This window comes from Vicia villosa, linkage group LG5 (genome assembly GCF_029867415.1).
Source record: "Vicia villosa cultivar HV-30 ecotype Madison, WI linkage group LG5, Vvil1.0, whole genome shotgun sequence".
In the NCBI taxonomy this organism is placed as follows: Eukaryota; Viridiplantae; Streptophyta; class Magnoliopsida; order Fabales; family Fabaceae; genus Vicia; species Vicia villosa.
The window spans coordinates 2,484,189-2,507,642 of NC_081184.1; the positions used below are offsets into that span (position 1 = coordinate 2,484,189).

Here is a 23,454-nt window from a genome sequence, read left to right on the forward strand (position 1 = left end):
GACTCTTGTTAGAATTATAAAATATATGAAGTTGTTTTATGTTCCGTTTTCCTTAACAACCACAATTTTATAATAGTACTACCATTAACATAGTGTATCATTACGTCTTTCATTCTAATTTCTAAAGGCTTTTTAAACCAACCAATCTCATTTCTAAACATCTTAGATGATGCCGGTTATTGGAACGCGCGCCCATCATGTGGTTATGGCGCCCATTTTCTATATCACTCGCTCACCTAGAAAAACGCGGTGAATGACATGTTTTTTACCCATTAACGATGCGAGAAAATGTAGTCAAGGAAGAGAGTCGTGCTCTTTAGTATTATAGGAGAAATAACTACTCCCTTCATACCCCAGAGAGAGGGGTTGTTAATCCTTACGGGGATTCACAAACTCAGCCGCAAGAGGTTCCTATAAATACCCCAAATCTAATATTGAAGAGGATATTCAATTCACTTTAAAAACACTATATATAGAGCTTGTCACCATATCTATGTGAGTTTGCTCTAAAACTACAATGTCCTTAAAATCGTCTGACGGTCCTACATAATTAAGGGTTGTCATTGTACCTTTAGCAAGTTCACATAGTAAAACATAAAAAAACACAAAATTAAACTAATTTTTATGGTAAAATGTGAAAAACACATAATCAAACTCAAATAAGTGGCAAAAGATAAAAAACACTCCATCAAATTCAAACTCATTTAAGTGGCAAAACATGAGTTAAAAACATAAACAAACTTATTTAAAAAGACAAAAGTACAAAAATAACCAAGTATTCTAAAATCGGTCCTTGCATCTAAGAAAGAAAAAAAGTGATCTTATATTAAAGGAGAAAAACATTAGAAAAAAGTGATCTTATATCAAAGGAGAAAAAAATTAGTTATGGCAGAACATCTTGTAGAAAAAAAAAAACAAAACAGAACATCAAGCATAAAATGAGGGAGGGAACACCTTGTTCTAGAAATGTGAAACCATAAGTGAGTTGGGGGAAGGAAGGAGGGAGCAACTTAGATACAAAGAATGAGTAAGAATGAAAGAGAGAATGATATTGAAAAGAGGGAGAGTAAAAAAGGGTGAATCGAATGGTGAGAGGAAATAAAAGTGAAAAATTAAAAAGTGAGATATTATAAAACTAGGCAACTAAAAAAGTGACACGTGGACAAATTAATATAATAGTCTATTTTCATGCAATTGTATTCGTTATACTTATACTAGCGTTCAGACGGACACTCCCGTACTCGTCTGTCCACTTTTTTTTAATGCGCTTACAGAGAAAATAAACGTGTGTATATTTTTAATGAGTTTTTTATTGTGCGACACACTTTAAAAATAATATTAGTTAAACATAGTTAATAGAATTAAAACCAAGATAATAAATATAAATTTTAAAATTGTTTTAGTGAGTTTACCTATAGGTAATAATTTTACCTTTTTTTGATATTAAACTAATAGTGTTATATTGAGATATACCGTCTTTTTTTTTTTTGAAGTTTGTGTTATACGTCCCATTAAAAAATATTATTTAAATATGATTAGTATAATAAAAATTAAGATGATAAATATTTATTTTCAATATATTTTAGCATTATACTCTCTCTTTCCCTCCACATATGTGATTCGATTTTTTTATTGGACTAACACGTATATAGTCTTTTATACGTCTTGTTAAAAATAATTCTATTTAGACACAATTATTAGAATTAAACAAAATTAAGATTAAAATAAAAATGAGAGAGAGAGAGAGAGAGGTGTTTATCCAAAAAAAATTTAAGAAAAACCTATATAATTTCCCGCTGTCCGCATTTTTTATTGTGCTAACGGATGTATGATTTTTATGAGGTGTTTCGTGCATGTATACTAAAATATAATATTATTTGGGCACAATTATTAAAATTTTGTGCCTCTCTCATTTAATACGTGTATATTTTTAAGAAGATTTTTTGTGTATGTTGCAACATGAATATTCACATCTCTTTCTATGTTGCTCTTGCTAATTTGTTGTATATATCTCTCTAATACATGTATATCTTTAAGAAGATTTTTGGTGTATGTTGCAACATGAATATTCACATATCTCTCCCTCTCTTGCTCTCGCTAATTTGTTGTATATATTTTTATCTCTTTAATATGTGTATATGTTTAAGAAGTTTTTTGGTGTACGTTGCAACATGAATATTCACATCTCTCTCTCTCTTGCTCTCGCTAATTAGTTGTATATATTTTTCTCTCTCTAATATGTGTATATCTTTAAGAAATTTTTTGGGATATGTTGCAACATGAATATTCACATCTCTCTCCCTCCAAACATAAAAATAAGAGTACAACAAAATAAAAAAAAATTAAAACATTTTAATGGAGTCAAACTTCAATTCATTAAATTTGTAACTTTACAAAATTATTCTCAACAACCAAATTTCATGTGAAAATATGAAGGTCAATATTATACATTTTGCATTACTTGCTTGTGTGCTAAATATTAATTAGGGATGTCAATTGCATCTGTTAATGGGGATCCTGTGGGGAATATCTGTGCGGAGATTCGAAGTTGGGGATTTTTTTCCCCGTGGGGATGGGGATGGAGGGAAAAGTTCCCCCGATAACAGTTTGGGGCGGGGATTGGGAAAGTATCCTCCGTCCCCGTGGATTCCCCGACTCCGAAGATATATGTTAATTTATATATTTTATATATATTATATAATTATATAATTTCACAATGTATTAGAAAATGAAGAGTAATTAGAAGTTATAGATTTGTCACACATAATTAACCACTTGCGTTGGACGACATCAGTATTGTGGTAGTAAATTAGTTGAAGCACGGTAGCAAGAAGTTATGTTACTATTTATTTATTTTTACATAAAAAATATTAGCAACATCAAGTTCTTTTGCTTTTTTATTTATTATTGATGTAAGATGAATTTTGATTTTTTTTAGAAAATAAAGATGCAAATATATGCGTTTTAAAAAATACAGAAAAAAAACAAAATACTAGTGTCATAGTTTTGATCAAAAAGTGTAGAAATTTTCTTAAGATTCGATCTCCGTGGATATCCGTGGGGATCTGTGGGGATGGGGATGGAGGGAAATATTCCCCCGTGGCGGGGATTGGGGATGGGGATGGGGACTAAATTTGGGAGCGGGGCGGGGAGTGGAGAAGCATCCTCCGAACAATATCTGCCCCGTTGACATCCCTAATATTAATAGTAAATGGCATCAAAAAGAAATAGATTTTAAACATATTGACATTAAAGAGAAAAATATTCTAACTATATTGTATCATCCTTCTCTTTTAAAAACCAAAAACAAAACTACTGCAGTTTTTTTCATGCAGTTATTATGTAATTTCGTGTGTATTTATATGAGAGAGAGGCAAACAGATGCATACGCAAAAATTCAAAATATTTCCCTATGTTACCCTATTGTTATATAATGAAAGTTGGGTGTTAGTAGTTGCACAAGATGAAGCAGTTTATTGGATAAAATACTTTGAGCGCTTTATACCTGCGGTGGTTGTGTTATGATTTTTTAAACTGTAATTGCTCAACTTCCCTTTAATAATTTATTATTTTAAAATAAGTTAGAAAATAAAGTTTGAAAAAATTGATAATAAAAGGGTAATTTTGGAAGGTCAGTCCAAACACCTCTATCCCGTTTATATATAGTTATAGAAGATATATAGTAATAAATATAGTGGAAAATGACTAGGTACCCATTTCAACCATTGCCTATAAATTGATGATTTTAAAACTCTGTTATTCATTTCACACGAAGAGGAAAGAGAAAAGAAAAACATCCTTAAGTGCTTTGGTTTGTTCATCCTTAAAGTCAAAGGTACCGTTTCTTTTATTTTTCTGTCTCCTTGCTCTTTTTAATTAGCTTTCTTAATCACCAAGAATTTGTATCTAACAATCATAATGATTAAGGAATTGATCTACAGTTAATTCAAATTTTAGTGATTCTAATAATTAGAGACTTAGTCAGGATCCTGTGCTCACTATGGATACATCTGACTGGAGAGCTCAACTTCCACCTGATTCACGCCCGAAAATTGTCGATAAAATGTAAGTTCCGGTGCCAAAACTAGAGTTTTAAATTGAAATTTGTTTTGTACGTTATTATTTTTTTAAATTATTACTGGTGTCAACATATTTGTGTTTGTGAAACAATTTCTTTTTATCTGTAGATTGGACACATTAAAAAGACATCTTCCTTTTTCTGGTTATGAGGGCTTACTTTTTTTTTTTTGACAAGAACAAACTTAAGAGCTTTCATTCATCAAATCAATCTCAATACAAGGAGGTATCATATTAAGGGAACTACGCCTAGACCAAGAATTGGCTGCCTTAGCTAAGGAATGGGCAACCGAATTCGCTTGGCGCTTAATGAACTTTACCTCAAAGTTCGGAAAACAACATAACAAATTCTGAATAGACTTAATTATAAAACTAAACTCAGAGGAGCCAACATGCTTGGCTTTAATAGAATTTACGACTAATTGACAATCACTTTCAAAGACAACATAAGAGAAATGGGAGGAGATGGCATGTTGGATTGCTTCCTTCAAAGCCATGGCTTCGGCTTCGTGAACAGAAAAAAGACCCACATCCCAAGCTACACCTGCTCTGATGAATCTCCCCAAATGATCCCTAAAACACCACCCTCTATTAGTCGTACCACGAACGTTATTAAAACCTGCATCAACATTACACTTCAACTGATTTATCATAGGCGGAATCCAAGCCACTGAATTATTATTATTATCACACATAGCATGCTCCTCTATAGCTATAAACCAATCATACCAGTTGTGATATGCTTGTAAACCAATTCTTATAGCATCTTCTCGGACATCTTGCCAAACCACATTATTTCTACTTCGCCAAAGGACCTCAAGCATAACAGCAAATCTACCAGCATCCCTACGGTCCTCTCGACTACAAACGTCAAAAATAAGGGACTTAGCATCATGAAATGATTGTAAACGAGAGTCGATTAAGGATGACAAACCTGCTGCCCGCCAACTTTGAGAAGTAGACGCGCAACCGAAAAAAACATGCCAATCATCTTCATCTTCACAATCACACCAAGGACAAAGAGATGGGCAAGGAACATGATGATGTTGCAACATAGTACGAGTCGGAAGGCAGCCCCGACAAATCCGCCATAACAAGTGTTTGGCTCTAGGTGGTGCGGAAATGTTCCACAAATTCTTCCAATTACCCTCAATACCATAATGCAAAGTACCAGTGTGCAACCTTTTCCAAAGTCTATATCCCGATTTCACGCTATAATCACCATTCTTTTCCTCTTGCCAAACCAACCTATCTTCCACTACATCCTCCACCAACGGCACTCTAAGAATGATTTCAGCCCCCGTATGACCAAAAAGAGAGTTCACCTTCCCCACATCCCATTGTTTGACATTGGGGAGCAAAAGATCTTTTACATAGAGATCATGCACTTCTTGCACTTGAGGACCACTAACCCACCAACTTCCTTTCTCCCGAAGCCAAGGATCCAACATAACCTTAATGCTACTCCCTTCACCAATACTCCACCTACTACCAAGCTTAAGAACATCCTTAGCTTTCCACAAACTCCGCCATATAAAACTCGGATTGTTACCAACCTTAGAATCAAAGAAGGAGGAGCGAGGAAAATACCTTGCTTTAAAGATTCTAGCCACAAGAGAGTTGGGTTTCGCCATAAGATTCCATCCTTGCTTTGCTACCATAGCCATATTAAAAGCTTTGAAGTCCCTAAATCCCATACCTCCTTCACTCTTTCGCATAGTCATTCTATCCCAAGCCAACCATCTTATACCTCTGTTATTATGACCTCCCCCCCACCAAAATGCGTTAAGCATTTTCTCAATATCTCTCACCACCCCATCCGGAATCAAATAGACACTCATAATATAAGCGGGAATTGACTGAAGCACTGATTTAATCATAACCTCTTTCCCCGCTCTAGATAAAGATCTACCACTCCAAGAATTAATTCTTTTCCATATTCGATCCTTAACAAATGAGAACACCGCCTTCTTGCTTCTACCAATCATGGAAGGTAAACCCAAATAAGTTCCTGTTCCCAACACAAGTCTCACCCCCATCACATTCGCTAAATCCTCTTGGGCCGACACACTCAAATTACGGCTGAAAAACACTTCTGACTTAGTAAGGTTGATCACTTGACCCGTCGCCTCAGCATAAGTTTTAAGGATTTCCATGAGATTTGACACTTCCAAAATATTTGCCCTGCAAAAAAGAAAACAATCGTCAGCAAAAAGCAAGTGGGACACACTGGGTGCCCCCCTGCAGATCTGTGCTCCATGGAGATCTCCGCGAGACACCCCTCTCTTAATAAGAGCAGAGAGGCCTTCAGAGACAAGGATGAATATATAAGGTGACAGAGGATCGCCTTGTCTCAGTCCTCTTCCTGGAATAATGGGTCCGACTCTATCCGAATTAACAAGAACAGAATAGTGCACCGAAGTTACACACATCATCACCCAATGGGTCCATCTCTCATCAAAGCCAAGTCGAAGCAGAATACCTCTAAGGAATCCCCAATCCACTCTGTCATAAGCTTTACTAATATCAATTTTCAGCGCCAGATTAGCCATGTTACCCTTTGTTTTTCTTTTCAAAGCGTGAATAATTTCCGAAGCTACCATAGCATTATCAAGAATGGACCTCCCTTCCACGAAAGCTGATTGCTCTTCTGAGACACATTTATCCAAGACCAATTTCAGACGATTAGCTAACAACTTAGCAACTATCTTATAGACAACATTACAGAGAGAGATGGGACGAAGGTCCTTCATTTCCTTTGGGGTAGCACATTTGGGAATGAGACAAATATTAGTCTCATTAAGCTCTGGTGGGAAATAACCTCTTGTCAACCACATAGAAGTAGCCTGGAAAATATCATCACCGCATAACTCCCAAAAATTTTGGTAAAATGCCGGGTTGAAACCATCAGGGTCGAGAGACTTATCCGGATGCATTTGAATAAGGGCTTCATATAGCTCTGCTTTGGTAATGTGAGTCAACAATTTACGATTATCATCATACGATATAACCGGTTGAATGTAATTTAAAACTGGATCATATTCTCCTTCCTTTGCTTCAAACAGCTCCTTAAAATAAGAATTTGCAATACGGCACAATCCTTCTTGATCTCTAGCCACCGCCCCTGTCTCATCAACAAGCATATCTAACCTCTTGAAATTCTTCCTCACTGTGGCTGACCTATGGAAAAATTTTGAATTTGAGTCGCCGTATCGTAACCAATGTATTTTAGCTCTTTGTTTCCAGAATATTTCCTCCTGAACCAGAACTTTGTTATATTCCCTCTGTGCCTCAAAAAACCTGCCAGCTGCGCTTTCATCGTTAGACAATCTTGCAGCCTCCATGGCTGCCATATGCAGAGAAAGATTGCGTCTCTTTTGAGTATAGCTTGCCTTATTCCAATTTGATAACTCCTTTGCACAATTACTGATACGTAACAGTACTCCACCATTTGCCTCAGCATGCCAACCTTTGTGAACAACAGCATTCAAATCCTCCTCTTTTAACCAAGCGTTCTCAAACCGAAAGCAGTATTTTTTGGGGCGGTTACATTGGATTGGATCACAGTGCAACAAGATGGGACTGTGGTCTGAATGAGAGGCAAGTAAATTGAGTAGTTTAGCATCCGGGTAATTGTCCCACCAACCTTGCGAAACGAGAGCTCGATCTAACCTTTCTTCAATAACATGATCGGTGCCTCTACTTTTAATCCAAGTGAAGGGGTGACCTTCCAAAGGAATATCCATTAAGTTACAATCTGTGACAGCTTCCCGGAAACCGGCACACATCCAGTTGGGATGTTGATGGATACCGACTTTATCATTTTGCGAGAGCAAGTCGTTAAAATCTCCAATAACGCACCAAGGAGCATTAGATAAATCTCTAAGATCACGAAGCATTCCCCAAGCCTCTCGTCTTCGATTTCTCTCTGGATATCCATAGTAACACGTAAGACACCATTCCCCTTTGACCTCGTCTTCAACTAACATATTAATATAGTTTCTAGAGTAGTTCAAAACTCTACAGTTAGCAGTCTCCTTCCACAGCACCGCCAAACCTCCGCTTCGACCAACAACGTCAACCGACAAACAAGAATCAAACTTCAACAAAATACGAATACTCTCTAGCTCCTGCTTCTTTGACAACGTCTCCGACAGGAATAGAACATCCGGCCGGTGTTTTTGAGCGAGTTGTCGCAAGTTTGGAATTGCACGCGGGTTGCCCAAGCTCCGACAATTCCAGCTAAGAATTTTCATTGGTCCCGGCAGTCCTGGCTGCCAGGACCTGCCGATAAAAAAGTCTGGGATGCTTCTACCCTCTCTGCACTACTACTGGAAACATGTTCTCTGCGTCTTTTACGTTCAAGCGGGCCTTCGCCATTATCGCCATCAGTAACTTCAGAAAATGATGGTTGGATAGCATAACTCAGAGGAAGCTTATCATGGTTAGGAGTATGGGAAATGTGATTGACTGCTTTACTACTGTTCATCTGTTTTGAAATGGAAGTTTTTGGTTTGAATTTATGGGGTTTGGTGGTTAAGTTACTGGTTTTTTGCGTGTGTAAAGAACTGTTATTACTGGGCAAGATAGCTTGTTTGGGTTGAGAGAACACAATATGTTTATGGTTTAATTTTTCCGGAATTTGCATGTTGGATATTTGTGGGCTTATGATTGGTTGGGTTGAAAATGATGGGCCGGTGGATTTATGGTTAAGGGACGATACAGGATTGGACAGCCACTGAATAGCAGCATTAGGTTTTGGTAGTGGGGGGACAGCCTCATTAATTGTCAATGATTGGTTTGTCTGGTTGTCGCCAAAACTTCCTTCTGAAAACAATACCGTGGCACTTGTTGACGCGGCTGGCATTTTAATGTTCATAATAGGATGCTTGGGAATAATTTGACAATGCATTAATGTCTCATGATTGTCACAGATTCCACCAGTAATAGTCAAATCGTGGTGGGCCCCTACGGGTGAAAAGTCAGTTGCAGATGCATCTGTGCTGACGTGGTGAGCACGCGCCTCATGTTCATCAACGGAGCACTTTGGTGAATCTCTACCCACACCTTCCTCCTTCAGCCATTTTGAGCTTGCAGCATTAGTGAACCTCCTATTCTCCACCCTAATATCATTAGACCAACCTCTCAATCCATTATCATCCTCCATAGCGAAACGAATTTCACACTTCTGTTCCGAATGACCCAGTAATCCACATACAAAACAGAAAAGTCCCAGATTCTCATACTTAAAATTAACCGTACACCACTCTCCGCCTTTATTTTTAACTCTGGAATTTTTCTTTAACGGCTGACGGACATCCACTTTCACTCTCAAGCGCATATACTGCCTCCATAAGCTAGAATTATTATTTTTATCATACTCCACGAATGAACCAATATAATTAGCCATAGCTTTGCCGACTTTCTCCAACATAAGCCCTGCAGGAAGGTTATGAATCTGAACCCAGAATTCAACATGGAACAACGGGATGTGTTCAATTTGCATTCCGATCTGTACTCTATCAATGATCAACAAATGACTACCGAAAGTCCAGGGCCCTCCTTTCAGCGCAGCCTCCATATCTAGCTTATGAGAAAATTGAAACAGAAATAATCCTTCCAAAGCTTTCTTGATAATGACCCCCTTGACCGGACGCCACATATCCGCCACTCTCTTCTTCATAGACATAACATGGATTGGTTTATCACACAAAAACCTTCCAACAAGACACAGTCGAAGATCACCAACTTCTGTACATTCATCCTCCACATCGAAACAAAACCCCCCTTCATCATCCTCCTCTTGCAGTGATATGTCGTTAATATTCGGATTTGCCATTCTGTGTAGTCAAAAGGTAGTACGGACCCAAAAAAACCAGGAAAAGAAAGAGATCAAAGCTTCTCAGTGGGAGAAGAAAAGAAACAAACCCTAGCAGAACTAGGAAAATGCCATAAAAAAAAACTATTGATTGACAGCACTGATGGCGATAATGGCGATAAATCTTTCTTATGAGGGCTTACTTGAACTTCAAAAAATTGCTCAAAAGTTTGAAGACAAAATATTTATGTCTGCAACAAGTCAGGTACATTAATTAGGAAAATTGTGAACCTCCATTTTTTCATTTATGGTACTTTTACAACTATGTGGAACATAGATTTTTTAACTTAGTTTCGGTGTTCTTTCTTTTTCAGTCTGATTATTTACGGAAAATATCTTTAAAGATGCTATCGATGGAGACTAAATCTCCCAACACCATTACCAACAATATACTGTCTAATGCCCTTAGGAATCAAAACAACATTGGGCTTAACTCCACTTACAAGACCAATATTCTCGCTGAGGTGCGATCAAATTCATCTACGGTACCACTAGGACATGAGAAAGAATATCCATTGATACCGCCTGACCGTTTTAAGCGGAAGAGGGTTTCTTTGGGGAACTCTTCATATTCTTCTGAAAGAACCGAGTCTGGAATTCCCAAAGATCCTACTACTATAACGGTTATTCACGACTATAGTAACTTGTTTCTTCAGAGTGAAGTTTTGAATTTTGCAGGACAAATGGAGCCTTCTAAAGTTGTTTCACTTGGTTTGGAGAACATCTTTGATGCCGTGGTCAATAATGCAATGTGGCTCAACTCTGTTGCTAACGAAGCTAAAGATGTTTTTAAGAGTTGGCCTCATGAGAAGATGAAATATGAAGAAGACCTCCAACGTCTGACCGACGAATTGGTGAAAAAGGATGAATTGATTGCTCAACTAAAGGAAGAGAATGTCAACTTGACAAAGAAGTCGGAGAGGGAAAAATATGAACTCTCAGCCCAACTAGAATCTTCGAAGAAGGCTTGTGAAAATGCCAAGACATTGCTGAAAAATGCCCATAAATCACTAGAGGAGGTTCAGAAGATTTAATCTTGAAAAATCTTTTGGCAAGTTAAGTAAAATAAAAACGGAAGCAGTTTGATCTGGGTTTCAACTAAGCTCTTGACCAAGTTACTAAGTTACTAAGCATATACCTGAAATTTGAGCTTCAAGAGTTTGATTGACACATTGTTAGGAGAAGAGATATGTGAGAATAGCACTACGGAGACTGTTTTATATAGAAAAAAATTTACCGTTTATTACAGGTTATAGTTAGATGTGAGACTTATATACAAATATAAATATATATTATATTAACAAATATATACATATTCTATCATTTTTACTGAATTAATTAGTTCATAGAGACAACTTGTTTAACAATCTGTTTGTTTACTGGCTAGTTATCTATGTCTCAATTAGATCCTCTATAGTTGGACATACAATAAGCTAGTATAGAACGAATCCCTGTTATAAATGTAACTTCTAACTCAATCATTATTAATCAATCGAGTCAATACATTACTTCAATCCTTTTCACTCATTATATTAATCATGAACAACATTGCATACCTCTTGCCCTTATATTTTTAACCCCCTATTGTCCATTATGAAAATTGTTTTTCATCGTGTACCTTATCAAACAATTTCATACAAATTTATCACCACATCTAATATATTGAATGCCAGTTATATATTGTATGCAAAAAAATATCTTTCTAACATAATTATCATTGCAACATGTTAGAAAGGACAGTAATCAGTCCTTCTCTTGATCTACCGTAACAAAGTATACATGTTGTTATAACGGATCTATTTATTTTACTTAACTTGTCAGCAGATTTTTCAATATCCGAATTTTTCTTCTGAACCTCCCTTAGTGATTTATGCGCATTTTCACAAGCCTTCTTCGAAGATTCTAGTTGGGATCAGAGTTCATATTTTTCCCTCTCCGACTTCTTTGTCAAGTTGATGTTCTCTTCCCTTAGTTGAGCAATTAATTCATCCTTTTTCACCAATTCGTCGGTGAGACGTTTGAGGTCTTCTTCATATTTCATCTTCTCATGAGGCCAAGTCTTACAAACACCTTTAGCTTCGTTAGCAACAGAGTTGAGCCACATCGCATTAGTGGCCACGGCATCAAAGATGTTCTCCAAACCAAGTGAAACAACTTTAGAAGGCTCCATCTGTCCTGCAAAATTCAAAACTTCACTTTGAAGAAACAAGTTATTATGGTCGTGAATAACCGTTGTAGTAGAAGGATCTTTGGGGATTCCAGACTCCGTTCTTTCAGAAGAATATGAAGAATTCCCCAAAGAAATCCTCTTCCGTTTAAAATGGTCAGGCTGTATCAATGGATACTCTTTCTCCTGTCCTAATGATGGGACAGTAGAAGAGCTCGGTGGCACCTCAGCGGGAATATTGGTCTTGTAAGTGAAGTTAAGCCTAGTGTTGTTTTGATTCCTAAGGGCATTAGACACAGCAACTGAGATAGGAGCTATTCCAAAATTTCCTGAATTAATATAAGAAGAAATCTACTTTTTAGGTTCATTGAAGAATTAATGTATTTGGACTATATATACGAAAAATACTAACCTTGAGTAGGCAGTATATTGTTGGTAACGGTGCTTTGAGATTTGGTCTCCATTGTAAGCAGCTTTAAAGATATTTTCCGTAAATAATCAGACTGAAAAAGAAAGAGGTTAAAAAAATCTATGATCAACATAATTGTAAAAGTAACATAAATGAAAATTGAGGTTCCACAATCTTCATAATTAATGTACCTGACTTATTGCAGACATAAATATTTTGTCTTCAAACTCTTGAGCAATTTTCTGAAGTTCAAGTAAACCCCCAGAAACAGAAATTGGAAAATGTCTTTTTAGAGAGTCCAAACTAGAGATAAAAAGAAATTGTTTCAGCATTATTAAATTTGAAATGAATACTCAAGTTTTGGCACTGGAACTTACATTTTATTGACAATTCTGGGGCGTGTATCAGGTGGAAGTTGAGCTCTCCAGTAAGATGTATTCATGGTGTTTTCTGTTTTCATCATACTAAGAATCATTACCATAGTTAGAGGATAATTCTTGGTGATTAAGAAAATGAATTAAAAAGAGGAAGGAGATAGAAAAAGAAAAAGATACGGTTACCTTTGACTTTTAGGTTGAACAAAGCTCTTAGAGGGTTTCTTTTCTCTTACTCTTCCTGTGAAATTAACAAGAGAGATTTAAAATAAACAATTTATAGGCAATGGTTGAAGTGGGTGCCACGTCCTTTTCTTTAAGAAACGATATAAAGTTAAAAGTTAGTACTATCGAATTGGAATACAGCATAGTCCCAACTTTTATTAAAAAAATCATTTTATCTTTTTTACATATTAGATTATTTACTTTCTTTTTAAAGGCCTAAGTTAGAAGCTTTATTAATCAAAGGCATAAGAAATGCCGAATACTTAATAATGCAAGCTCTCTGGTTCATAAAGAGATGGCCCTATTAATCCAGTGTGAATACATGTATGAATATTGGCCAAATATTATTTAAATTAATATTTTAAAAATCAGATTGGAGATTAAACCAACAAGACTTTCGGTTCAAGGTTCATTTACAATAATAAGCAATTCTCTATCCATTAGGCCATCAATTGAATTTGTTAACTGTTGGTGCACAATGAATAAAGATGGTGACAAAGAGAATAACGGCGCAAAAGAGATGAGAGAATAAATGTTGTATTCTGCTAATGATAGCTATTACAAGGCTATTTATAAGAAAAGAAAATCTTGCCACATAAGCCCTAAAACAGTAAACTTAGTGAACAAGTCTAAGGTACAGTACTACAAAAATACTAAAGTACCCTTACTACTAAACAGCTAAGCTAATGGGACCCAAAAGATAACATTTTCTGGTCAATACTATCTTCTGAGTAACCATCAGAAGATCAGTCCATCTTCTGAATATTGAATTACTCTTCAATACCATCCCTTAATTCATATTCTTCAATCAAAACTGACAACGCCAATTCCATCCCTCAAGAGCAGAAATTGATCCGTCTTGATCGCCTTCGTCAGAACATCTGCCACTTGCTTCTGAGTGCTACAGTGCACAACTTCTAATGTTCCATTCTGGACTTGGCTTCTCAAGAAATGGTACTTAGTCTCAATATGCTTGCTTCTTCCGTGTAACACCGGATTCTTGGCAAGATTGATTGCAGACTTGTTATCAATCATCAGCTTCAGAGGCTTCTTCACCCTAATCTTCAGGTCTTCTAATAGATTCAGAAGCCACACAGCTTGACATGCAGCTACAGCGCCTGCGATGTACTCAGCTTCACAGGTTGATAGAGCAACAACAGGTTGCTTCTTGGAACTCCAAGAGATAGGGCCTCCCAGAAACATGAACAAATATCCAGAAGTACTCCTTCTATCAACTCTGTCTCCACACCAATCAGAATCAGAATAACTCAATAACTCTGATTCTTCCTTTCTCCCAGAAGGAAACAATATGCCAAACTTCAGAGTTCCCTTGACATATCTCAAGACTCTGACGGCAGCTTGGTAATGGGACCACTTAGGTTTACTCATGAACCTACTAACCAATCCAACTGCATAGCATATATCAGGCCTGGTATTACACAAATACCTTAGAGAACCAACCAGTTGTTTGAATACCGTAGCATCAACATCTTCACCTTCAGAATCAGAGTCCAACTTCTGATTCACTTCTGACGGTGTAACAGCAGCTTTGCAATTCTCCATCTTGAATTTCTTCAGAAGTTCTAACTCATACTTCAACTGATGCAGAATGATACCATCTTCTGAGTACAGAATCTCCATCCCTAGAAAATATGACATTTTCCCAAGGTCTGTAATCTCAAACTCATTCATCAGCACCTTCTTGAACTTCATCAGATCTTCTGGACAACTCCCCGTAAGCAATATGTCATCAACATAAAGACACAACAGAATCATATTGCTTCCAGAATGTTGCACATAAACTCCATATTCCATCTCACACTTCTGAAACCCTTGCTTCTTGAAAAATGAATCAATTTTCAAATTCCAAGCTCTGGGCGCTTGCTTCAATCCATACAGAGCTTTGTATAATTTGTACACCATCCCTTCCTTATTCTTTTTCACAAAGCCAGGGGGTTGTGACACGTATACCTCCTCTTGTAATGGACCGTTCAGAAATGCAGACTTTACATCCAGATGCATCAAGGACCAACCTCTGTTCGCAGCTAACGCAATCACCAGTCTGATTGTTTCATGTCTAGCTACAGGAGCAAACACCTCAAAGTAATCTAGTCCAGGTTTCTGAAGAAAACCTCTAGCCACTAGCCTTGCTTTGTGTTTACCAACTAATCCATCTGGCTTCAGCTTTACTTTGAAAACCCATCTGACGCTGATGGCTTTCTTCTTCTTTGGAAGTTCTGTCAGCTTCCAAGTTTTGTTTCTTTCTATAGCCTCAAGTTCTTCTTTCATGGCATTCAGCCAGACCTTCTTCTTGAGCGCTTCTTCTATACTCACTGGTTCAGAATCTACTAACATGGCGCACTGAATGACCTCTCCTTCTGAGTCAACTTCTGTGTCTTGCAACATGTCAAAATCTGCAAACCTTCTTGGTATAGTTCTGACTCTTTGTGGTCGCTGAGCTACTTCAGAGTCAACTACTCCAGAGTCACCACCTCCATGATCATCTCCAGAAGCTTGTCCTCCAGACCCTATGTCTTCAGAGTTTTCCCTTCCAGAATCATGACTACCACCAGACTCTGGATCAGAATCAGATTCTCCATCTGACTCATCTTCAGAAGATGCTTCATCTTCTGACTCGTCTTCAGAAGATTCTTCATCTTCTGACTCTAACTTTTCTTCAAAAGTTATCTCTACATCAGAAGTTGGTTGAGACTCTCCCCAATCCCAAACTTCTGATTCCTTCACAATGACGTCTCTACTGACTTCAACTTTGTTAGTCTCTGGACAATAGAGCTTGTATGCACCTGTACTGTGGTACCCCACCAATAACATCACTTTGCTTCTATTATCCAGCTTCTTCCTTCTAGCTTCTGGAATGTGTTTGTAACACACAGAACCAAAAACCTTTAGATGACTAACACTTTGCTTCTCTTTAGTCCACTTCTCTAAAGGAACAATTTCCTTTAGCCTCTTCGTTGGACACCTGTTGAGCACATATGCTGCAGTAGCAACAGCTTCTCCCCATAGATTATGAGGAAGCTTCTTCTCTTTAAGCATACTTCTCGTCATATCAAGCAAAGTACGGTTTCTACGTTCAGCAAGACCATTGTGTTGAGGAGTATAAGGAGCAGTAACTTCATGCTCAATTCCATTATCATCACAGAACTTCTGGAATTCTGTAGAGTTATACTCGCCTCCACCATCCGTTCTGAGAATCTTTATCTTCTGACCACTCTGCTTCTCAGCCTTCACCTTGAACTTCTGGAATTCTGTAAACACCTCATTCTTAAACTTAATGAGAGTTACCCACGTCATTCTTGTGAACTCATCCACAAAAGACACAAAATACCTATTTCCTCCAAGTGAAGGTTCTGGAAATGGTCCACACACATCAGAGTGCACTACTCCCAGAGCATGCTTTGCTCTTGGAGCAACTTCTGATACAAATGGCAATCTGGGTTGTTTGCCTTTCATGCATACCTCACATGACTTCTCAGGCTTTACAATCTTAGGAATGCCACGTACGAGCTTCTTAGAACTTAGATGCCCCAGACTTCTATAGTTCAAGTGCCCCAACCTCTTGTGCCACAGCTTACTATCACCTTCTGAGCCTTCAGCACTCAGACACTCTGTTTCAGCTGTTTCTACATTCACCTTGAATGTTCTGTTGATTCCCTGTTCAGATTGCATAATCAACTTTTGATTGGAATCATACAACTTCAAGAGGTTGTTCTTCATAACAACTGAGAAACCTTTCTCAATGAGCTGACCCACACTCATCAGATTGCTTCTGATTCCAGGAACATACCAAACATCCTTGATCAGAACAGTCTTTCCATTCTTCACTTTGACTTTGACATTTCCCATACCTTCTGCATAAAGATACTTATCATCAGCACATCTGATCTTTGTCCTCCTTTCAGAGTCAAAGTCTATCAGCCATTGTTTGTTTCCAATCAAGTGATTTGAACACCCAGTGTCCATATACCACCATTCTGACGAACATCTTTTGTCCGACTCTGAAGCCATCAATAGCACAGGTTCATCATCTGATCCTCCTCTGGCTATATTTGCTTCTTCTGATCTCCTTCCTTTGTTTGCCAAACAGTCTCTAGCAAAATGGCCAAACTGTTTGCAACAGTAACATTGAACTTTCTTCTTATCCTTTCCCTTCTGATATCTCTTCTCATCAGAAGTTGAGGCTTCCTTCTGGAATCTATCACCACGTCTATGCTTCTGGTCCTTCTTGACAAAAGAAGCCTTCAGAGCTTGCTCAACTTCTCTCTCAGAAGTTCTCTCAGTCAGACGCAACTCTTGTGCTTCTAAACTGCTTTGCAACTCTTCTATTCTCATGGTTTCCAGATCTTTAGAATGTTCAATGGATACAACAATATAATCAAATTGAGGAGTAAGTGACCTCAATATCTTCTCTATGATTACTTGTTCAGAAAGAGTTTCTCCACAAGCCTTCATCTCATTAGTGATCACAATCACTCTAGAGATATACTCAGAGACTTTCTCATTGTTCTTCATGTTGAGATTCTCATATTGCTTTCTCAGGGATTGAAGCTTCACCTTCTTCACTGATACGTCACCACCGTAACACCTGACCAGTATATCCCACGCCTCCTTTGACGTCATAGAATCAGCAATCTTCTCAAACACATTCACATCCACACACTAATGGATGAAGAACAACGCCTTTTGGTCTCTCTTCTTCGTCTCTCTCTGCGCTTCTCTTTGTTCTTCCGTTGCATCCGCTGCAACCGGAATATATCCTCCAGTGACAAGATCTAGAACATCTTGAGCACCAAATAATACACGCATTTGAATCATCCATCTATTCCAGTTTTTACCATCAAGAACTGGAAGTTTGGTATTCAAGTTGCTTCCACTCATCTTTAAACTTGTGCAGACAAAAACAGATTTCACTCACACTCACACAGTGTTTCCCAACCCACAAACAATCAAGAAAAATGTGATTCAACACAACTTGTTTCCCAGAAACAAAATCAATCACACAGTCACACAAACTCACGTTCACTCGTGTTTCCCTGTGTTTGGAACCGGAGCTCTAGATACCAATTGTTGGTGCACAATGAATAAAGATGGTGACAAAGAGAATAACGGCGCAAAAGAGATGAGAGAATAAATGTTGTATTCTGCTAATGATAGCTATTACAAGGCTATTTATAAGAAAAGAAAATCTTGCCACATAAGCCCTAAAACAGTAAACTTAGTGAACAAGTCTAAGGTACAGTACTACAAAAATACTAAAGTACCCTTACTACTAAACAGCTAAGCTAATGGGACCCAAAAGATAACATTTTCTGGTCAATACTATCTTCTGAGTAACCATCAGAAGATCAGTCCATCTTCTGAATATTGAATTACTCTTCAATATTAACAACATTGCAACACAAATATATACTCCCTCCGATTTCTTTTTAAGTGTCATTTTAGAAGAATTTTTTTGTTTCTATTTAAGTGTTTTTATAGTTTAATGTTATAAATTGTCAATTATACCCTTATTTTATCAATAACTCCACTTCACATTTTCCATAAAATTAATTATTTTCTCAATTAGTTATTGGAAAAAGAGAGAGAGAGAGAGAGAGAGTATGATTGAATTTATTTGGAAAGAGAAAATAAACGAGGGTAAAATAGGGAAATAATTCTAACAATACACTATCTTGGTTGAAGAGCTTTATGCTAAAACGACACTTAAAAAGAAACGGAGGGAGTATTACATAAGTGTGTCAATAATAAACTAAATTCATCTCCATCTCAATCTCCATTTTCCTCACCTTCAAACTCATTTTCAACCTCTATTTAATCATGCACAAGATCATTCATTTTTTTCAATCATTTCAACCATCATTCTCAATTGCATTTTTACTTTAATCTTCATATCCTCTCTTCAATATCGTTCATTCTTTTTCTTCTCATTCAGTGTATAAAACCTAATTTGAGTTGCTGAAGCCAAATGACGAGACTAATAATTTTTTTCATCTATTCTGTCAAAAAATTATACTTAGAGTAAAATGAAGTAAGAGAAATCCGAAATTAAGGACTAAAGCCAAAAAAATACATGAACAAAATTTCAAAATATGGTACTAAAACCGTAAGGAAAAAAAAGAGATTTAGGGACTAAAACCAAAAACACACCAACTTACAAGATGAAAAGACTATATAAGACAAAAAAAATTGTGTGTATGAAGGTTGAGGGTGAAGATATGAGAATAGTTTATTATTGTAAAGGCATGGGTTCAACCCCTATTGGGACCACGTTACGGACATAGACATATAGGGATTTGGACCTAAAAAAACTTAGGAATTAAACACAAAAACTTGTTAACTTACCGGGACCAAAAAACTATTTAAGCCTAAATTCAAAATATAAAGTTAAAAATCCATTACAAACTTAATACTATGAAATCAATGATAGACATAGTTATACAATACAATTGTGCGCTTAAAGAAACAAAACAAAACTATAACATAGTATCATAACTTAGAAATTTGGTTGCGCTTTCGTTTTAAAAAAAAGTTTCTTTATTGTGAATAAAAAATATTTTAAGTATTGATGTTAACATAATAAATATTTTCAATTTTTTTATAAAAAATATTAAAATTGGCCAATGACGGACATTTCTTTGAACTAGACGGTTTTACAAAACCGACTCCGGTTCTTTGGTTTGAGCGGGTCAATCTAATTTTTTTCGATTTAACTTTGGTTTTGACCCACCTGCGGTTTTATAAGGATGACTAGACCGGAGTCAGCTTCAGTTTCCGATCCAACCGATTGAACCGAACAGTTCGGTCTGATTTTTAAAACATTGATTTAGATATAGTTAGTAGAATTAAAATCAAGATGATAAATGTATATATTTAAAATAATTTAGTTATGTAAAAGTATTTTTTTATCATGTATTTTCTATATGATATTTATATTTATTAGTTATATTTGAGACATAATAAAGATGTTTTTTTGATATATAGCTAGTATTCAAACTTAAGTTTAATTATTTTAATTTTTTAATTCAAGCTTTGTTATATTTATTAAAAAAATTAAATAATATAAATTATAGTAGATCACAACTCAACATTAATTCATTCAAGATATAAATAATAATTTAGAAATTAAAAAATTACACACACAACTTCTTAAGTTAAAAATAAGCAGATGAGTTGGAATGGAAGAACTTCTTGAAGTTTGAGAACCTTGGAATTACACACAAATATTTTTGGTAATACTATGTGAGGGATGGGCATGATTTTAGGTGTCTCACTTAAAATTCTCGTAAACTAACTAACTGTGACCCTACTCCCACCACCTAGAGATATATTTGGCATACATATTTGTGTAGCTATTTTTCTTTTGAACTTTTCATCAACTCCTCTTCTCTATATAAACATTTGTTTTACTACCATCTGTTTTCACATTTCATTGTTTTCACATTTCATTGTTTTCACATTCATCAGGTAATTCAGATCCAATGGATTCCAATAATCAGGATTCTCAACCCACTCTTGACACTATTGTTTGGAGACCTAAAGTGCATCCTGAATCCCGCAAAAAAGTTGTCAATAAAATGTAACAAGAATTTTTTACACCACTAATCTTGTTTTCTGATTATGCCATTGATTGTATAAACAATCTCTGTCACTTTAGTTATCTAAATATAAAGTAATGTTGCTATTCGTTTGTAGAACGGACACATTACAAAAATTTCTTCCCGTTTCTGGGAATGAGGGATTGCATGAACTTCAGACGATTGCTCAAAAGTTTGAAGATAAGATTTATACTGTTTCCAGAAGCCCGGTTCGTTGTAACTAATTGAATCAAATCTGTTAGAGGGATTTGACCTATATAAATACAAGTCGTCATGTTATGATAACTAGTTTTTTTTTTCTATCAATGAACAACATTGTTTGTCTTTCTCGTCCTCAAAGGCAGGTTAGGTTTCCATATGTTGAAGATCAATTGTTTAACTCGCTAATTGTGTGCCTTCTTTTTCAGTCTGAATATCTCCGAAAGATTGCGATGAAATTGCTTACAATGGAGGCCAAACATCGAGACACCGTTGCCAACAATATGACATCAAATGAAGGAGGTCCTAGCAATAATCCGCCTGAACAAGGTAAGCATATATTATTTGGGGTTTCGGTGGTTGTATTCGGGTATGCTACCAAAGTTGGGAAATCCTATTTAATTATTTATGTATTTAAATACTGAGAAATGTTTATTTAGATCCTTTATCTTTGGGGCATTTGCAAAGTACTAGCAGAAAATGAGAGTAGCGTTATTTTGTTACTTAAACTTTAAGGTAAATGTTCACACTGTGACCTTGGGAAATTCTTTAATGAACTAGAAATTGAAACGTTATATTGAAAATGGTGTATTTAAGTCCATAGTTCATTCAATGTGGGATTCTTATGACACCCCGGTAGCCCCTGCGCTTGTAGTTTTTCCTTATGTAGACACTTTTTATTGTTAACCTGTTGTCACACTCTCATGTATTTTATTAGCATTGTATGTTCATTAGATTTTCGTAACACATATGTTGTAGCTTCCGTAGATTCTACAACACAGACTGCACAACCAAGCGGCGGTGTAGATTCTATAACACAGACTGCACAACCAAGCGGCAGTGTAGATTCTATAACACAGAATGCACAACCATACGGGGGTGATTGGCAAGAAGAACCGTACCAAAAGGTACTAAGCTATTTTTTTATCACTTTTATATTGTCACAAAAGTCTTGCAAAGACTGTAGAAATTAGTCAAGCAAATCATATAGTAAAATAGAGAAGGGTTATTATATATACACTGCTGATGTTTGACCACAATAATGTTGTGATTATTTGACTTTGCCTGTTTCAATCTACAGTTGCAAACCATGAAAGAAAATTACTTGCCAGATCTGAAAGAAATGCTCCAGGAAATTACTATGAGACTTCAGAAGGTATGTTCACGATTCTTTGACTTACCAGTTACCAAAGCTGATATTGTTAAATCAGGGTCGAGAATCGCTAAGAACAAACGCTTTCACTTAAAAGCCACAGGATTTATTATAAAAATAATACTGTAAATGAAAGGTGTCAAAAACTCTTCTCAATCATAACAAGTTCATTTTTCATTTATCAGTGTGGCTCTACTCCTCAACAGCCAAAGTCAGATCAGATAGAAAAGTTGAAGGTATATAGAATGATGTTGGAACGGATTATATTTTTCCTACAGCTTCCTAAGAACAGCATTACGCTTAGTTTGAAGGAAAAATTGGGATCATATGAAAAGCAGATTGTGAAATTCATAAATTCATTAAGGACTAGGGAAGGCATCTCGTCCTTGCAACCAGGACAGCTTCCCCCAACTCATATATCTTCGATGCCACAGTCACAAGCTCAAGTTACTTCACTACCGTCTCTTGAAAAGCAAATGATCTCTCAAATGCAGCCATCAAACATACAAGGTTCTGCAGTGACTCTACAGCAGAACAATGCTGCGAGCTTGCCGCACAATTCTATGTCTGGTTTATCATCAACACAACAAAATATGTTGAATACAATTCAACCAAGTAATAATGTAGACGCCGGGCTAGGAAATTCTGTAAGCTCTCTGCAACAGAATCCCGTGAGCTCCCTTCAACAAAAATTGCAACACTCATCTCCCCAAGTTGACCAACAAACTCATCAACAGTCTCTAGCAAAAGTTGCACCACATTTGCAGTCTTCTAACTCGCATTTTGTGCTAGTAGATTCTCAGAAGCCTGTTCCTGGTTTTTCATCATCAAGTGCGGCAGCAGCGACTCAATCCCTTTCCATCGGGACTCATGGGATATCAGCCCTTCCTTTATTGGCCGAATTCAGTGGTCTAGATGGTTCATATTTTAATGCTTTTGCAGCTACTTCTGGAAAAGATTTTGGGAAAGAATTTGGAAAAGAACTTTTGAAAGAGATAAGTTCAAAAAAGATTGAGAAGTTGAAGAAGCAGATTGAGAGTGTCACCATGAAGATGAAGTTACTCATCCTAGTTCTTTTTTCTTTTTGGGTTTCTTTTCTTCTATTTTATAAGTGTATGTAACAAATGGAGGGAAACCATGAAATATAATTTCAAACTGCAATGCAATTTGATGTTCATTTTATGTTCAATGAAAGAAAGACCTATGATTGTATCAATAAACATGACATGTGAAATTTTCTATTATTATCAAGCGTTATATCATGTAGACGAATTTTATTATACATTATGTGCATGTTTGATTTGATTTTTGAAAGAGTTAAAATCAATTTTAGAGCTGTAGAATTGATTCTGAAGTG

General features: G+C 36.4%; 3 protein-coding genes across 4 annotated transcripts; 2 read left to right on the top strand and 1 right to left on the bottom strand.

Moving 5' to 3' along the window:
* Positions 1 to 3,794: 3,794 nt before the first annotated feature.
* On the top strand, positions 3,795 to 23,358 carry LOC131601140 (mediator of RNA polymerase II transcription subunit 15a-like). The gene is made up of 8 exons (XM_058872891.1): positions 3,795 to 3,835; positions 3,982 to 4,065; positions 20,616 to 20,727; positions 20,844 to 20,955; positions 21,154 to 21,274; positions 21,704 to 21,852; positions 22,026 to 22,100; positions 22,283 to 23,358. The coding sequence occupies exons 3-8, from the start codon at positions 20,630 to 20,632 to the stop codon at positions 23,216 to 23,218; spliced, it is 1,491 nt and encodes a 496-aa protein (XP_058728874.1). The 5' UTR covers positions 3,795 to 3,835; positions 3,982 to 4,065; positions 20,616 to 20,629; the 3' UTR covers positions 23,219 to 23,358.
* LOC131601142 (uncharacterized) lies at positions 8,457 to 11,569 on the top strand. The gene is made up of 2 exons (XM_058872894.1): positions 8,457 to 10,160; positions 10,270 to 11,569. The coding sequence occupies exons 1-2, from the start codon at positions 10,059 to 10,061 to the stop codon at positions 10,987 to 10,989; spliced, it is 822 nt and encodes a 273-aa protein (XP_058728877.1). The 5' UTR covers positions 8,457 to 10,058; the 3' UTR covers positions 10,990 to 11,569.
* On the bottom strand, positions 11,848 to 13,121 carry LOC131601141 (uncharacterized). Of its 2 annotated transcripts, XM_058872893.1 has the most exons (5): positions 13,092 to 13,121; positions 12,909 to 12,981; positions 12,723 to 12,834; positions 12,535 to 12,625; positions 11,848 to 12,451 (listed from the first exon to the last, which is right to left on the bottom strand). In XM_058872893.1, exons 2-5 carry the CDS (start codon positions 12,971 to 12,973, stop codon positions 11,868 to 11,870), a joined length of 852 nt encoding a protein of 283 aa, XP_058728876.1. In that variant the 5' UTR covers positions 12,974 to 12,981; positions 13,092 to 13,121; the 3' UTR covers positions 11,848 to 11,867. The 2 variants fall into 2 exon arrangements, with proteins under 2 accessions (XP_058728876.1, XP_058728875.1); XM_058872892.1 differs by lacking the exon at positions 13,092 to 13,121 and having other exon boundaries at positions 12,909 to 13,040.
* Positions 23,359 to 23,454: the final 96 nt, after the last annotated feature.

Bases quoted from the DNA above. Each gene is read 5' to 3' on its own strand.
- LOC131601141 (XM_058872892.1), bottom strand. From the start codon at position 13,012: ATGGTAATGATTCTTAGTATGATGAAAACAGAAAACACCATGAATACA. The intron at 12,835-12,908 runs GTAAGTTCCAGT...TTTTATCTCTAG, and splicing joins CCCAGAATTGTCAATAAAAT to TTTGGACTCTCTAAAAAGAC. The intron at 12,452-12,534 runs GTTAGTATTTTT...ATATTAATTCAG, and splicing joins CAATATACTGCCTACTCAAG to GAAATTTTGGAATAGCTCCT.
- LOC131601142 (XM_058872894.1), top strand. From the start codon at position 10,059: ATGGCGATAATGGCGATAAATCTTTCTTATGAGGGCTTACTTGAACTT. The intron at 10,161-10,269 runs GTACATTAATTA...TTTCTTTTTCAG, and splicing joins TTATGTCTGCAACAAGTCAG to TCTGATTATTTACGGAAAAT.
- LOC131601140 (XM_058872891.1), top strand. From the start codon at position 20,630: ATGGATTCCAATAATCAGGATTCTCAACCCACTCTTGACACTATTGTT. The intron at 21,275-21,703 runs GTAAGCATATAT...CATATGTTGTAG, and splicing joins CAATAATCCGCCTGAACAAG to CTTCCGTAGATTCTACAACA. The intron at 22,101-22,282 runs GTATGTTCACGA...TTCATTTATCAG, and splicing joins TTACTATGAGACTTCAGAAG to TGTGGCTCTACTCCTCAACA.